At 42.3% G+C, this 16,710-nt stretch overlaps 1 protein-coding gene across 3 annotated transcripts; it reads right to left on the reverse strand.

The window, feature by feature from the left end:
• Positions 1–2,995: 2,995 nt before the first annotated feature.
• On the reverse strand, positions 2,996–16,109 carry LOC101152035 (glutathione S-transferase A3). 3 transcript variants are annotated; one of them, XM_019029724.3, is made up of 7 exons: positions 15,961–16,109; positions 12,078–12,185; positions 10,001–10,052; positions 8,664–8,796; positions 6,249–6,390; positions 4,168–4,299; positions 2,996–3,270 (listed from the first exon to the last, which is right to left on the reverse strand). In XM_019029724.3, the coding sequence occupies exons 2-7, from the start codon at positions 12,162–12,164 to the stop codon at positions 3,148–3,150; spliced, it is 669 nt and encodes a 222-aa protein (XP_018885269.2). In that variant the 5' UTR covers positions 12,165–12,185; positions 15,961–16,109; the 3' UTR covers positions 2,996–3,147. The 3 variants fall into 3 exon arrangements, with proteins under 3 accessions (XP_018885269.2, XP_063563732.1, XP_018885271.2); XM_063707662.1 differs by lacking the exons at positions 10,001–10,052; positions 12,078–12,185 and having other exon boundaries at positions 15,961–16,042; XM_019029726.2 differs by lacking the exons at positions 10,001–10,052; positions 15,961–16,109 and having other exon boundaries at positions 12,078–12,182.
• Positions 16,110–16,710: the final 601 nt, after the last annotated feature.

A 16,710-nucleotide genomic window follows, 5' to 3' on the forward strand; every position in this document is an offset into this window, starting at 1 on the left:
AGCTGAATACACAACTCAAACTGTCATCCAAGCACACAAAGAAGGCATTGATGTGAGTATTAAACAGATTTGTTTTTATTGTGTTAAGGATACATTTAAAAGTATTTTTCTAGTGACCTAGATGAGAGGGTATGAGACAGTATGAGAAGATTTACAAGATCAGTGCTTAGTTTGTTAAAGACTGTCATGCTTGTGGTTCAACAACTTAATTTAAGGTCCTAATGTGTTTATAAGCTACATGGTCCTTTCCATAGCTCCTTCCCATTGAAAGAGGTACGGTCAATTTAGCAAAAAGCCACCCCCATGTGTTTCAGGGCCACAAGACTGCCTACTAGATTCTAAGAAAAATGGCAAGTCATCCTCTTATCACAGGGTAACTGGTTAATATGTTCCTTTTCAAGGTTGGCAATAAAAGTTTAACAAAATATTTCAGCAGATTTTGCTCTCTTTACAAGTCAGTAGAAACTGGCTTTTTGAAGACGCTCACTTTTCATGACTTGGATGTAAGGACTAAAGCAGATGAGAAATCTCTGCTGGGAGCATAGCTGGGAGGCGATGTCTGTGAAGAGCAGGCTGATGGCACTATGGAAGGCTTCTCTTACTGGGTTGCCACATAAAATGCAGGGAACCCAGGAAAATGTGCAATTCAGGCAAAGAATCAATATCTTTTTAGTATAAGTATGTCCCAAGCACTGTAGGTAACATGATTATACAAAAAAAGTGTTGATTGTTCATCTGAATTTCGTATTTACTTGGGTGTCTTGTATTTTATCTGCCAAATCTAGCCACTGTATTTGCATACTTTTTCCTCTCTGCCTCACTCAGGTTACCCTTCCTGACCTCTGGGCCTTTGCACATGGTAATTGTCCTGACTGGAATGCACTACTTTCACCTACTATGGTATTTTCTCTACTGTGTCTGCTTTCCCTACACTGTTTTGACATGATGTATTCAATATCAGCTTCCCCACTAGACCCTGAGCTCCTGAGGGGAAAGCCTTCTTCTTGTTTGATTCCAGTCCTCGTTGTCTGGCACAAAACCTGGTCATTGTAGGAGCTCCTAAAATAAGATAGTTTTTAAATTTACATGGAAGAATTCTAGCAAATACAAAAGTAGACAGAATAATATAACAAAGTTGAAAGTACCCATGACCTGGATTCACCGATTGACAAAAGCCTTTCTTCATCTACACCATGCAGTGGGTTATGTTGGCCCCCATAGAAGATAGGTCCATATCCAAACCCCTATATCCTGTAAATGTGACCTTATTTGGAAAAAAGCTCTTTGCAGATGAAGTTAAGGAACTTGAGATGAGACCATCCTGGTATATTTAAATAGGCCCTAAATCCAATGAGAAGTGTACCCACAACAGAGAAGACACAGACACAAAGAGGGTGAGGTGCTGGAAGCCCCATGCAGAAAGTAGAGTGATGTGGCCAAGATCCAAGGAAGTCCAGAAATGCCAAGAGCCCCCAGAAGCTGTAGGATGCAGGGAAGGATTGTTCCCTAGAGCTTCCAGGGGAATGTGGGCCTCACAACTTGACTTCAGACTTCTGGCCTTCAGAATTTCTATTGTTTCAAGCCACCATGTTTGTAGGAGTCTGTGACAGAAGCTACAAGAAAACAGTACAAACTTCTACTCCCCCCACTACCAAGGGATTTTTTTGAAACAAATTCCAGACAGCATATCATTTCTTCTGTACATACTACTGTTTATCTCTAGAAAGGAAGAACTACCTGTTGAAACATAATCACACTATTCTCTTATCATATTAAAATTCTATAATTCCTTAGTTTCATCAAAGCTTCAGCATTCTAGTTCATGTAAGTGTCCCATACCCATAATCACAGCACAGGGGAGCAGACACAGTGGCCCTCAGGTGTTATTAGAGGTTCAGTGGGGCTCTGAGGAGGGCAGAGGACAGCCCGGCGCTCCTGAGAAGCAGTAGGGTAGACTTAATTGTGACCACTGGGAAGGAGCTTGCCAGGGAGGGCTAGCAAATGCACCCAGGCAGGAAGGCAAGAGGCTCCACCATGCTCAGAGGGTGGATTGGGCTGGAGATCAAGGAGTGAGGACGGGTGTGAGGATACCTTCTATATGCAGTCAGGACTCACTGCAGAATTCTGTGATTTTTTTTTCCAATTTGTATTTTAGAAAAGCTATGCTGGTTGTAAGTGGAGAAGAGACTAGAGCAAAGTGAAGCTGCAGGTAGGAAGCCTGTGTCTGTCTGCTCCCTCAACCACCTCTGCCAACTGTGGGGAAGCTCATTCTAACAGGAGAGCTCAAATTGCAGAAGCCCAGGTGTCCCAGGGGAGATTAACATTATAGGCCCAGTATGTGGGTGGAGCTAGAAAGCACTCCTCATCTAAGCACTCTGGCACAATGACACACCACGGAAAAATGATTTTGCATATAGTAGTTACTTATATGTAATTCAAATATACCATCTGTATCTTGGCAGCCCAGGCCTCAGTGGCACTGAGGGAACTGAGGGAATGTTCATGACGGTGGTCCCCACAGAGCCTTAAGGAGCAGAGTGAGGATGAGCCAGGAGCACACGCACTGTAAGGGACAATAGGGTGGCCTGAGAGCAGAGGGTGGGTCTGTTTGCTCTTCAATATTTCCTCACCTCCTAGAAAACTGAGGAATCCACAGCACACAGAATCGTTGTTTTGAAAATGCAGGAGAAAGAACGCTTTTATCTGAAACAAAATGACTGTCCAGGAAAAGAAGAAAATGTCTTTATGCCATTACCCAGGATGGTAACTCTTCTCCTGTGCATACCTGAAAATGTCAGGAGCGCATTTCTACACTGACATTTTAATAGATTGTATGACAAATGTTACAGGATAATTCTTGGTAAAAGTCAAACCATATAACCTACATTTCCCATTTTTACTAAATTTTTAACTTCAAGAAAGAGACAGGTTAGGAGGAGATTAGAAATCTGAATTCATATCAGATCCTAATGAAAAGGCTTAAATTTTAACTAAGTTGGCAAATAGGAGTTTTTATTAATTAGCATATAATTGGAAAGGGTTCATTAGCTTTACAACAGGCACAATCAACACTTAAGTAAAGCACTTCATTGTTGCAAAACTTTAGAATATTGGTCTTGCATGTTCTTAGCCTCCATGGCTGCTTTATTAAAACCTGAAAATCTTTCTGGCTTCTTCTAAAGCTTTTGCATCTGTGGGAGGCTTCCTTGGGCTACCAGGCTGTAGAAACTTCTTCACCGTGGGCAGGTTGCTGATTCTGGTTTTCAGGGCCTGTAATTCACAAAGCACAGCCTCAGAGTGAAGCCAAGGTCTGCCACCACCATTAATACCACCCAGGGAATCTGACCCCTCCTGCCAAAGACCAAGTGAGTCCCCTCCATCAGCACCAGCATGGAGGCAGAAACAGACACCCAGTGAGAAATGAAGATAAGAGGAAGAACATGTAGCTCACTTTATTTTCCGCAAAGATGTCTTAAAGTTTTAATCAGTTCAGTCATCCCTATCTTTCTCCTTACATATCAATCCTATAGATTAGTGACTCTTGTATAAGACAAGAAAAAATAATGTGCCTGCGAGATATCAACACAGGTCAGTCTCTAAGCAGAAGTGAAAATATGGGGAAATGAGTTGGAAAGGAAAATGTTATAGAAAATATTAAAGTCAAACCATGGGACCACCTTTTCTCAGTGAGAGATACAGGGTTGGGGGCAGTGTGTTGGGTGTGCTGTGCACAGAGGAACACAACTATCTGACAGCTCCTGCTGCCCACCCTGGCCAGAGCCTAAGGAAGGAACCAGTTGGAAAGGGCCCTGCTCAGACCAATTCAGTGTGGGAACACAAGGACAGTCTTGGGATAAAGGGAATCACAGAACTCAGGAACAGACCACAGAGGAATGGGGGAGGAAGGAAGATGCTGGGCCCTGGGTCCTTTCCATGATAAAAGACAAAATACTTTTCATGGGGTAGCATGCACCACAAATTTCCTTTCCAGAACAACAGTCTTTTCATGCCTCAAACTTGGGGTCTGGAAGCTCATTTTGGAGACCTGGGGGTAGTGAAGGCCTGAAAAAGGCTGGGGTCAGAACATGGCCAGTCCAAGGGCCCAGATACTAGATCCCAAGATGGGACATGTGGGGCTGTCTGTCTGAGGGCTGTGAAATGGGTCACCTTCAGCAGAGAGAAGCTGGAGATAAGGCTGGAGTCAAGCTCTTCCACATAGTAGAGAAGTTCCACCAGGCTAATGTCAGCCCGGCTCAGCTTGTTGCCAACAAGGTAGTCTTGTCCATGGCTCTGTAACACCTGGAGAATTTGAGGAATCAGATCAGGAACACATGCGCACCCAGGCTGGGACCCCTGCTTCTCCCTGAGTCTTTCCAGCCTGACATTCTCACCTGTGTTGCCTAACTGGATGGTGTGAAGGTCCAGGACTTTGTTTATGTTCCCTGATTGAGTGAGGGAGCAAGAATGTGGCTCTGCTCACTCCTCAGTTGGAGCTCAGGCTCCCATTTTCTCTTCTCATTCCACATCACTGTGGCATCCACACCATCCACCTGCTTGCATTTTCCAGATGGGCCAGGGGTTTAGCACCTGCTACTGCATGTTCTGTCTGCCCCAGGCCCTACAGCATGTAGCCTTGACATTCAGGATGTGGCTCTACAATCTGGTTTCTCCCTCTCCAATCTCCCCTGGGCAGTGACTCCACCTTCATGACAGCACTCTTCCTCAAGGAGTAGACTATTTCAGAGTCTTCATTTCTCCATATGTTCCATAGACTCAACAGCAACCTCTAGTGTGATTCAGAGCCTTCCACAGCCCACGTTCTACTTAAAAACATAAAATTTTGTTGAATAGAGAATTCTATATTGGGGTCTAGTAAATTGAAATTTTGCTGGAAAATTATAACTTGGGTATAAGTGGTATCATTGTTCCTCCAAGTCGATCTTCATAAAATGCCTTGTCTGCTTTCCTCATTTCCTGCTCTATCTCCCTGGGATCTGAAGTAAACCTGGGTTGTTATATATAAAGTTTCAGTGACGCAAAAAGAATAGCACTTGAATATAAAATTTTCTTTTTAATTCTCAGCAAGGCAAGGTACTTCTATATAGAAGGGTGCGCTCTCACAGATGGAACAATGGTGAGCACACACTTGGACAAAGGAGGGGAAGGGTTTCTTATCCCTGACGCACGTGGCCCCTGCTGCTGTGTCTTTCTCCCTGCTGCTGTGTCGTTCCCCTATTGGCTAGGGTTAGACCGCACTGGCTAAACTAATTCTGATTGGCTAATTTAAAGAGAATGACGGGGTGAGTGCTTTGGCGGGAGTCAGGGCAGAGCAGGTAGCCGGCAATCGGAATGAGTTAGGAGGAGAAGGTAATCGGAATGAGTCTGGGTAGAGCAGGTAATCGGAATGAGTTAGGGTAGAGCAGGTAATCGGAATGGGTCAGGGTGGAGCAGGTGATCGGAATGAGTTAGGGTGGAGCAGGTGATCGGAATGAGTCAGGGTGGAGTAGGTAATCGAAAAAGATTGCTTTACGAGGTAGTTAAGTTTAAAAGTAGAAGGCAAAAAATTGGATATACTGACATGTTAATTCTTTGAAAAGAAATTTAGAACTCCTATCTAACAGGGTGAACTTGAATTCATCATCTTTCTTGCAATATCGGCTCTGACTCCTAACCTGCGCTGTTATAATCTGCAAGCTGAAGTGTCTAGGAGTGAACTGCACTGACGTCTGCAACTTACTTTAAAATGAGTTTTAAAAAATCTTCCTCTCCACCCCACTCTCACTATCCTTTTAAGAAATATCCATCTCTGAAACACTACAATATTCTCTGGTTGGGAAATCGGTTTCCTGTCTTCCTACACATGGTGCCAGAATAGTTTCTAATGGATCGCTTTCATCATGTTCATCTTCAGACAAAGCCTGTGTTCCACAGACTCAACAGCAACCTCTAGTGTGGTTCAGAGCCTTCCACAGCCCATGTTCTACTTATGAACATAAAATTGTTGAATAGAGAATTCTATACTGGGGTCTAGTAAATTGAAATTTTGCTGGAAAACTATAACTTGGGGATAAGTGGTATCACTGTTCCTCTAAGTCAATTTTCATAAAATGCCTTGAGAGTCAGAGAGCTGAATTGGTGTTCAGGAAGTCTCACTGAAAGTGAAGGTCAGTGCCCCAGGAATGCCCAGCCACTATTTTTCTACTGGCCTCTAAACTCAGTGCCCCAAAATGCTGAACAGCTTCACCTACTTTTTCGAAGGCAGGGAAATAGCGACTTTTTGTTTTCTCTTTGATCAAGGCAATCTTGGCATCTTTTTCCTCAGGTCGACATAAGGGCAGAAGAAGGATCATTTCATTCAAATCTGCCATACCTTCTGTATACATATCAATTCTGAAAGACAAAAACAGCCAAAGCATCAAATGCCTCTTGCCTTAGATTTTGTAGGTTTATAAAAACCTAAGAGAATAGAGGGTCAGATGGTGGCAAGGTAATTCATCTCCAGTGGGTGCCTTTTATATTCTAGTCATTATGCTCTGATTTTTGCATGTATGTTGACGTTTCCTTCTTTCTTTCTTTTTCTTTTCTTTTTTTTTTTTTTTGAGATGGAGTTTCCCTCATTCTCCCAAGCCAGAGTGAAGTTACACAATCTTGGCTCACTGCAACCTTCGCCTCCAGGGTTCAAGTGATTCTCCTGCCTCAGCCTCCAGAGTAGCTGGGATTACAGACGCCTGCCAATATGCCCAGATAATTTTTGTATTTTTAGTAGAGATAGGGTTTCTCCATGTTGGCCAGGCTGGTCTCAAACCCCTGACCTCATGTGATCCACCTGCCTTGGCCTCCCAAAATGCTAGGATATAGGGGTGAGCCACCATGCCTGGCTGCCTTTTATTTCTTAAAACAACTTATCGAGGTAGATATATCTCTAAACTCTTTGTTATGCACATGACCAAATGCAGGTACAAAGAGCATCGGTGACCTGTCTACAGTCACAGTCATGAGAGAAATTGGTGGAATCACTGCCAGTACCCACTGATGCTGTGCCAGGATTTATTATCTCCATTGTGGTTTGTTCTGTGCATAAACTTCGTGTGAGTCAAATGGCCAAAGACTTGCCTCCTAAGTAATCCCAAGAGAGTCCCTGGCACAGCCATCTCAGTCATGTTCCTTGTCCTGTCTCATCATTTTACATCTCCCAGGCCCACTTTCATGCCCAATATTAGCAGTTTTTCCAATTACTCCCATGAAACATAATTCTACAGCCCTATCCATGTGCTATTGCATGACTCTAGCCATGTGTGCCTTACTTGAGACCCCACCTAAAAGATCCCCTTCCTTGGTGAAATTCTATACACAGTTACAACCAGGACATATTTTAGGAGACCTTTTTTTCTTTTGTGTTTAACTAGGTTTTCCACAGTACTTTTTAAAACAAGTTTCATTGATGTATAGTCACATATTATCGTTGTCACCCATTAAATTATAGTATTCAGTCACTTCTAGTACATTTACAGAATTCTGCAAATATCATCACACTCTAATTCTAGAATATTTTTATCACCCTGATAAAGACATCTGTACCCATTGAGTATTCATTTTCCCCAAACCCCAAACCCTTTAGCTTCAGGCAACCACTAGTCTACTTGCTGCCTCTATGGGTTTGAATATTCTAGACATTTCATACACACAATCCTACAATATGTGGACTTCTGTGTCTAATTTCTTTTTTGTAACATGTCTTTAAGGTTCAACTTTCTTGTAGCATGCATCAGTACTTCATTTCTTTTCATGAGTAAATATTGTTCCATTGCATGGCTAAGGCACACTTTGTTCCTCCATTTATTGGTTGATGGATATTTGGGTTATTTCTACGTTTTGAATACCATGAAAATTGCTGTTATTTGCACTGTACATTAATGTATGAGATTTGGTGTGGAAGTATTTTGATTCTTTTGGTATATACCTAGTAGAGGAATTGCTGGGTCATTGGTAACTCTACACTAAACTTTTTGAAGAACTGCCAACAGTTTCATATAGGATGTTACTTAGAATCAGGCAGCCCTATTGCAACAGTGAGGAGACCCCATGGCTTTGCTGGTATTCGATAAATCTAGCTGCTTCAGCCTTGCATCAATGTTTCAAGGTAACCCCAGAGTTCTGGGTGCCAGCCTCTACTAGCCCTGCTCAAGTTGACCAGTCCATATAATTGGCTGGTAACTTGGGTTCCTAGTCATCATTCTTGGAATTATTGGGACCTGAGATTCAGCTTCTTTGCAGTCTTCCCTCCCCAGGCCTTCATCTACAGACTCTCAAACATTCTATGCCTGTCCTAAGCTGTTGGCTGGAGTCCAGCCTCTGAAGGCCTGAGCACCTGGAATCATGATTCCCCATCCTCCTGAGTTAATGGTTCATCAGTGTTTGGAAACCTCTGTCAGGGTGCTGGATCCATGGAATGCATCCTCTTCTAGAATCACCCTCGCCTGAACCCTCCCCATGTTCACTGTTCCCTCATCTCCATGGGACTCTGCAATACTGGACCTCAGCGTACATGCCCAAGGCCCAGCCTGCTGCTGGTCATGATACCCTGCCATGGTCTCACCCACTCAAGGAAGGACCTAAATCACTCTGTGTTCTCTGTGGATGGAAGAACAGAAAATATACCGTACAGGGCTCTCTCCTTTATGTCTTTCCCGTAGAGGTTGTATTTGCTGGCAATGTAGTTGAGAATGGCTCTGGTCTGTACCAACTTCATCCCATCAATCTCAACCATTGGTACTTGCTGGAACATCAAACTCCCATCTTTAGAAAGAAGGAAAAAAAAAGGAACATGAAATTTCTATGAATCCCACTATTTCAGGAAGAAAAATGATGGTTGAAATGACTGAGGTTATAAAATGAAAAATTATTGCCTGCTAACCTCAAAAACAAAATGGTATTTTGATTTTAGCTGCCTGTAGTTCTTTTTCTGACCTGATTCCTTTTACCTTTTAGCCTGTTATTTCATTTATGTTTTTATTCCCCATCCAGGTACATAGTAGGTCCCTTGTATTTTTCTTGCATTGATTTATCATCATGATATTTTAGGAAAAAGCTGAGACAGTTTACAACGGGAGTGACAGAGAGATGTCATTTAAAATGAGAACTTCCCAGGGTAAGTCTCATGGTGTTCATGGCTTTTAAAGTAGGTTCTGAGACACAATTTTATGTAGAGGTCCCTTTCTGTGTTCTTCCAAGCCTACAGTATTACTACAATATGACCTTATCACATGACCCATGAAAGAAAACAACTCAAGGTTTGCCACATCTATTTCTATTCTTTTCGTCTTATTCATGTTCTTGTGTGTCCTTGGATGGGGAAGGCTGTGTGGGATGCTGAGCTGATGACCACAGCTCATTCACGGTGCCCCAAGCACGAAAACAAGGAAAGGGCATTCTCAGGGCACTGGGGAATGGTTCCTCTAGCAAATACTCTGAGAGGTCTGGCCTTTTAGCCTGGAGATAGTTGCCAGACCCATTCAGGGAGCCACATCCCTTCCACTTTAACCACCTTCTCCCTCTCCACCACCACAGCTACCACCCCACACACACACAGGCATCGCCTGGTGTTAAAATCTTCAACTGTGGCCGGGCGCGGTGGCTCACACCTGTAATCCCAGCACTTTGGGAGGCCGAGGAGGGCGGATCACGAGGTCAGGAGATCGAGACCATCCTGGCTAACACGATGAAACCCCGTCTCTACTAAAAATACAGAAAAAAAAAAAAAAACAACTAGCCTGGTGTGGTGTCTGGCGCCTGTAGTCCCAGCTACTCGGGAGGCTGAGGCAGGAGAATGGCATGAACCCGGGAGGCGGAGCTTGCAGTAAGCCGAGATCATGCCACTGCACTCCAGTCTGGGCGACACAGCAAGACTCCGTCTCAAAAAAAAAAAAAAAAAAAATCAATCTTCAATGGTACCTTCTCTACTAGATACCCTCATCAGAGGCACTTAGAGACTTGATCTTACCATTTCTTAACTTTTCCAAATCTTCTGCAGATCCTATAAATTTCTCTTCAAACTGGAAGCAGAAACAGTAAATGGGTTCTTGTTAGTTCATTCCATAGCATTATAGACTTGTGACCTTGAATGGCCTCCATCTGGTACATAATTTGGAGAACATAAGATTTCTGAGTTTGGCAGGGGACACAGAAGGAGCTGGTCATGGCCGCTTGGAAATTTAGATTTTATCCTTCAAGAAACAGGCATGGGTCAGACCATGCTCATGCTCATGCTCATGGGTCTGACCATGGGTCAGAACTGCTCAATCTTCTTTTTTATTTTATTTATTTATTTATTTTTTGAGACAGAGTCTCACTTTGTCGCCCAGGCTTAAGTACAGTGGTGTGATCATGGCTCATTGCAGCCTTGATCTACCAGGCCCAAGTGACCCTCCCACCTCAGCCACCTGAGTAGCTGGGACTATAGGCATGCACCATCACATCCAGCTAATTTTTTATTTCTATTTTGTAGTGCTGGGGTCTCGCTGTGTTGCCTAGACTCATGTTGAACTCCTGGGCTCAAGCAATCCTCCCCTATCGGCCTCCCAAAGTGCTGGGATTAAAGGTGTGACCCACTGCTCCTGGCCTGCTCCGTCTTTTACTTCACCTCCCCACGATCTCACAAATGTCCATGATTAGGGAGGGAACGTCACTGGAGAAAAGGCACTGAGCTGCAGAGCTGATGTCTGGGTGACAATGAAACAGGGTATTCATTTGTACACAGAAAACAACCTGGAATGGCAGTGTGTGGATTTCTTGTGTGCTTATTTCCTCATAGGTTTGAGAAAAGTGAGTCCCAAGCCCTCGTGAAGCACTGGAGAAAGTGCCTCCCCGAGGTTCAGGTCCACACAGCCGCTGTGAGGCTGAAGGGGCGCGCTAGAAGTTCCTTTCACAGGACGCCACCTCACCTGAAACTCTCCTTTTCTGCTGACACCGAGGGACAAGATCTTCTGAGTTTTTCCATTACTTACTCTGGAGGAAAACCCTCAGGCAGTTACTGAGGGACTCTGGTCTGGACTGGGAAGTGTTTTTCTCAGTGACACCTCTAGACGGCAGCACTTAGCGGAGTCCCACAGACACCTCCCAGCATCTCCTGCTCAAACACTGGGAGGATGGCCTGGTAACACTGGGGAATGCCTGGGTGTTCTAGAAGCCCCCACCCCTGATTTTAACCACGTGTTTTCTTATCTGAGTCCTCGTAGACATGTATGTAGTCTGCCTTAGGGCAGGAATTGTGTCTACCTTGTTCACTAACAATCCTCAGGACAGAACCCGGCACTTAATAGGTGCACAACAAAATAACCACTGACTGAATATACTCAGTCTTTAACAGGCAGTTTGTTACAATCCACTCCCTCCCTGACCTCATTGTGGTTTATAGTTTATGTTTAATGACATTTAGTTTCCATGTACTTAGCATTTTATTGTATAAATTCCTCATATATATAAAAAATACACATAAAATACAATGGTCCTCTTTGTTTCAATCATCTAGCTGCAATAATCACCAACCCAAGCCAGTCTTTCATTTGTATGCCCAGCTTCTCTCCTCCTCTGTCATAATATGAAACAAATCTGAGGTATCATATTATCTCATCCTAAATACTTCAGTGTGTATTTCTGAAACATAACAGAAACATCACACCTAACATCACAAAATGACACTAAAAAATTTAACAGTAATTCTTTAATATTATCTAACATTCAATCAATATTCAGTTTCCTAATTGTTATGTGTCATAAGTTATATTTTATAGTTTGTTTAAATCCTAATGCAAATAAGGTCCACTCATTGTGATTAGTTAATTCTTTTCAAAATATGTTTTAATTGTTCATGTGTTCTTTTTCATGTGCTCTTTAATGGACAGATTTTTAAATTTTTATTTGGTAAAATTTGTCTATTTTTAAAAAAATAACTGGGGATGTTTTTATTTGAGGCCAAAATATTCACAGGTCATCATCTAGTATGGTAGTCTCTTGGCTTACTAAAATATTTTGATACAATCAATTAGGTCCAACTTAAGATGACCTAACTTAGAACATACCTCCACTCCAGCTGCAGCCAAGAGCCACCGGATGGGCTCCATTCTGCCCCGTCCATTGAAGTAGTGAAGCTTGGGCTTCCCTGCCATGGTAACAGTCTCTTGGTTTCTCTAAAATGAATGAATGAATGCATGAACGGATGAATGAATGAGTCTAGAGAAGCAAAATGCACGCTAGTATATGAATGGTTGAACAACAGGAGTGTCTTCCTTCTTCATAGCAGGATTGTTTCCACCTGTGAATTCTGTTTGCACTAGACAGGTCCAACACCAATGTGACTTCACAGGGTCCCTCTGAGATTCTGAGGCTTTCCTGTGTAAGACCTTTGTTTTCATTTATTTATTTTTATGTTGGTAATTATTCCAGGCGCTACTGACTTGCATTATGTTCCAACCTATTTGGTGACTTCATGTGCCTTATAAAAACTATATGTTCTATTGATATATCTAGTTCTCCCCTCAAGAGTTCCCAAATTATTGAGCTAGAAGGGATCTAGCTAGCCCTTCCTCCAGGTTTGTAATGAATATGTTGAACTCCAAAGAAAGTATGTGCAATTTGCCAACTAGCTAGTTAGTGTCAAAGTCTGGATTAGAACCTAGGTCTTCTGACATTCAGACTAGTTTCTTCCTGTTATGCCTCATTATTGACTATTTACAGCCTGCAGAAGTTACCATTTTTAGCTACCAATGACTTCCTTCACAGAATTGGAAAAAACTACTTTAAAGTTCATATGGAACCAAAAAAGAGCCCACATCACCAACTCAATCCTAAGCCAAAAGAACAAAGCTGGAGGCATCACACTACCTGACTTCAAACTATACTACAAGGCTACAGTAACCAAAACAGCATGGTACTGGTACCAAAACAGAGATATAGATCAATGGAACAGAACAGAACCCTCAGAAATAATGCCGCATATCTCCAACTATCTGATCTTTGACAAACCTGAGAAAAACAAGCAATGGGGAAAGGATTCTCTATTTAATAAATGGTGCTGGGAAAACTGGCTAGCCATATGTAGAAAGCTGAAACTGGATCCCTTCCTTACACCTTATACAAAAATCAATTCAAGATGGATTAAAGACTTAAACGTTAGACCGAAAACCATAAAAACCCTAGAAGAAAACCTAGGCAATACGATTCAGGACATAGGCATGGGCAAGGACTTCATGTCTAAAACACCAAAAGCAATGGCAACAAAAGCCAAAATTGACAAATGGGATCTAATTAAACTAAAGAGCTTCTGCACAGCAAAAGAAACTACCATCAGAGTCAACAGGCAACCTACAAAATGGGAGAAAATTTTCACAACCTACTCATCTGACAAAAGGCTAATATCCAGAATCTACAATGAACTCAAACAAATTTACAAGAAAAAAACAAACAACCCCATCAAAAAGTGGGTGAAGGACATGAACCGACACTTCTCAAAAGAAGACATTTATGCAGCCAAAAAACACATGAAAAAATGCTCAACATCACTGGCCATCAGAGAAATGCAAATCAAAACCACAATGAGATACCATCTCACACCAGTTAGAATGGCAATCATTAAAAAGTCAGGAAACAACAGGTGCTGGAGAGGATGTGGAGAAATAGGAAGACTTTTACACTGTTGGTGGGACTGTAAACTAGTTCATCCATTGTGGAAGTCAGTGTGGCGATTCCTCAGGGATCTAGAACTAGAAATACCATTTGACCCAGCCATCCCATTACTGGGTATATACCCAAAGGACTATAAATCGTGCTGCTATAAAGACACATGCACATGTATGTTTATTGCGGCACTATTCACAATAGCAAAGACTTGGAACCAACCCAAATGTCCAACAATGATAGACTGGATTAAGAAAATGTGGCACATATACACCATGGAATACTATGCAGACATAAAAAATGATGAGTTCATGTCCTTTGTAGGGACATGGATGAAGCTGGAAACCATCATTCTCAGCAGACTATCGCAAGAACAAAAAAACCAAGCACCACATATTCTCGCTCATAGGTGGGAGTTGAAAAATGAGAACACTTGGACACAGGAAGGGGAACATCACACTCTGGGGACTATTGTGGGGTGGGGGGAGAGGGGAGGGATAGCATTGGGAGATATACCTAGTGCTGGATGACGAGTTGGTGGGTGCAGCACACCAGCATGGCACATGTATACATATGTAACTAACCTGCACATTGTGCACATGTACCCTACAACTTAAAGTATAATAATAATAAATAAATTAATTTAAAAAAATGAAGTTACCATTTTTATGTCCCCCACCCCTCAAACTGTGAGCTCCCGGGAAGCAGAGAAGTTATCATAGTCTTTAAGCACAGTGTAGTGCATTGCTCAAAGTTCAGTCCATGCTTCATAGGATATAACATGGCTAGATATCTCAAGAGCAATCTTCTTTTTTTTTTTTTTTTGCCATTTGCCTCATAGTGCTTACTGTTTTAGACTACAGTAGTACAGAATAATTAAAAAACAAACTAGGGCTGGGCATGGTGGCTCATACTTATAATCCCAGCACTTCGGAAGGCTGAGGAGGGAAGATTGCTTGAGCTCAGGAGTTCGGGACTGGCCTGGGCAATTAAATAAAGTCTCTATTAAAAAAAAATTTAGCCAGGATTGGTGTTCCACACCTGTAGTCCCAGATACCCGGGAGGCTGAGGCAGGAAAATCACTTGAGCCCAAGATGTTAAGGCTGCAGTGAAACATGGCCACATCACTGCATTCCAGCCTGGGTGACAGAATGAGACTGTCTCAAAACAAACAAAAAGCATGAAAAAAACCAAGCTAGGATTATGGCAATAAAATAACCAATCCTAATTATGAAACCCACCAGTCTGCTCTTTAAAAAGAATTATCAAAGCAACCAAACTCTCCCACATAGTAGAAACATCATGACTACAAACAAAATATTTTTTTTAATTGGATAAGTGCTTTGGCAGGGTAGCCCAGGGTAATATTTCATTTGGCAAATAGAAAGAACTTGCATATAGAAGGAATGTGCATGTTCTGTTGGACAGGGAATATAACAGCTTAAGAGGGGGTTATTATTATTCTTAGATCTACTTGCCTACTACCCTAAAAGTCCTATATATTTAGATTCACTTGCAATTTTGAGGCTTTAAACCCTGCTCACCCTTTGGTCTCAGATACTTTGAACAAGAAGGAGGAGGAGGAAGAAGAGGCGGAAGAGGAAAAAGAGGAGGAGGAAGAAGAAAGAGGGCAAAGAGAACAAAGAGAAGGAGGGAAGAAGGAGGAGAAGAAGAAGGAAAAATAGCATGCTGCTTGGTGCTCAATCAGAAAGTCACTTATATGAGCAATAAACTAATCTGTGTAAAATCAATGATGGAAGTGTAAATTTAGATCCTGATTGTCAAGCATTGATGATTGGTTTCCCATTTGGAAGTGCCAGCTCTAGAGGAATACAACCATCCAGATGTATTTTCTTTTCATTGATCAAGTGGTGCTCCCAAATGTGTGACCCTGCCAACTTTAAATCTAGTATAATTGTGTGTTGACTCCTGTGAATCACAGGAATGAATCACACGAATACGTTTTTAATAAACAGCTTTACCATAAGCAAGCTTCGGCATGTGGCCTGGCACCGATGTGGTTGTATTTTCAGATTGCCCACAATGATACCACTCTTACTTTTCTCATATCATCAAATTCTTTGCCCTTGTTTTCTAAATTGTTGAATATTATTTTTCTTTACCGACCTGTCCTTCAGGAACTAACAAACAATACTTAAATTGTCTCCTAAGCACACAGAAAAACAGCAAGAACATAAAGTACTCACACAAACTAACACATTTAAATTTGTTTTTCTTAGTGAAGTAGACATGAGAACATTTATGAAGATGTTTAAGGTCAATACTAACCTGATTAAAGTCTAGCTGGTCTCCGCTCAGCTTCTCAAGGCCACCTCCTGATGTGTATGTTAGCTGTTTTAATACTATGACAACTCCTGCCTTCTGAAGGGGGTGGAGTCTAGTTGGGAGCGGCCACTCCCACACCACTTTAGTCTCCAGAGTTCCATGATCTGCTAGGAAGAAAATGACGGCAATTAATTTCAAGGCTATCCATAAATGCACAAAAAGATTTCATATCTATTTGGCTGCCTCAGAAGGTCACTGGGGACCAGTATCCTGTGAACACTGCTTAAGGAGGATCTTGTTAAATAGGCTGCAGATTTATGACAGATGAGAAAACATTGTGGGGAGAGGAGGAAAGTGTCATAGGAGAGTCATAGGAGATGTCAGGAAAGGGGACTTGATAAAGAGCATAGGGAGATTGCCTTCTAAATTTGTTTAAAAAGACTAAATTACAAATAATGTCACAAAGTTTTATAGACCCAAAGAATCTGGCTGAGTTGTCCTTGCCCTGGGCAGACAAAGGACCTCAGCTGCATTCCCTGAGGTCATTTGCAGATTTTTCTCTGTGACTTACCAGTTAGCCTTTCTCCCTAGCCCAAGGCTCTGCATGCTGTTTCTTCTATTTGGAGCACTCTTTTCTCCCCTGCTCCCAGGCATCCTGTGCTTCCTCTATCACATCACTCTTTCTACATTCCGTGCATCATGTCTGCTTTCCCCCTGTTGAGTGTGAGCTCCTTGAGGCAGGGCCTCAAGTCC

This window comes from Gorilla gorilla, chromosome 5 (genome assembly GCF_029281585.2).
Source record: "Gorilla gorilla gorilla isolate KB3781 chromosome 5, NHGRI_mGorGor1-v2.1_pri, whole genome shotgun sequence".
Classification (NCBI taxonomy): Eukaryota; Metazoa; Chordata; class Mammalia; order Primates; family Hominidae; genus Gorilla; species Gorilla gorilla.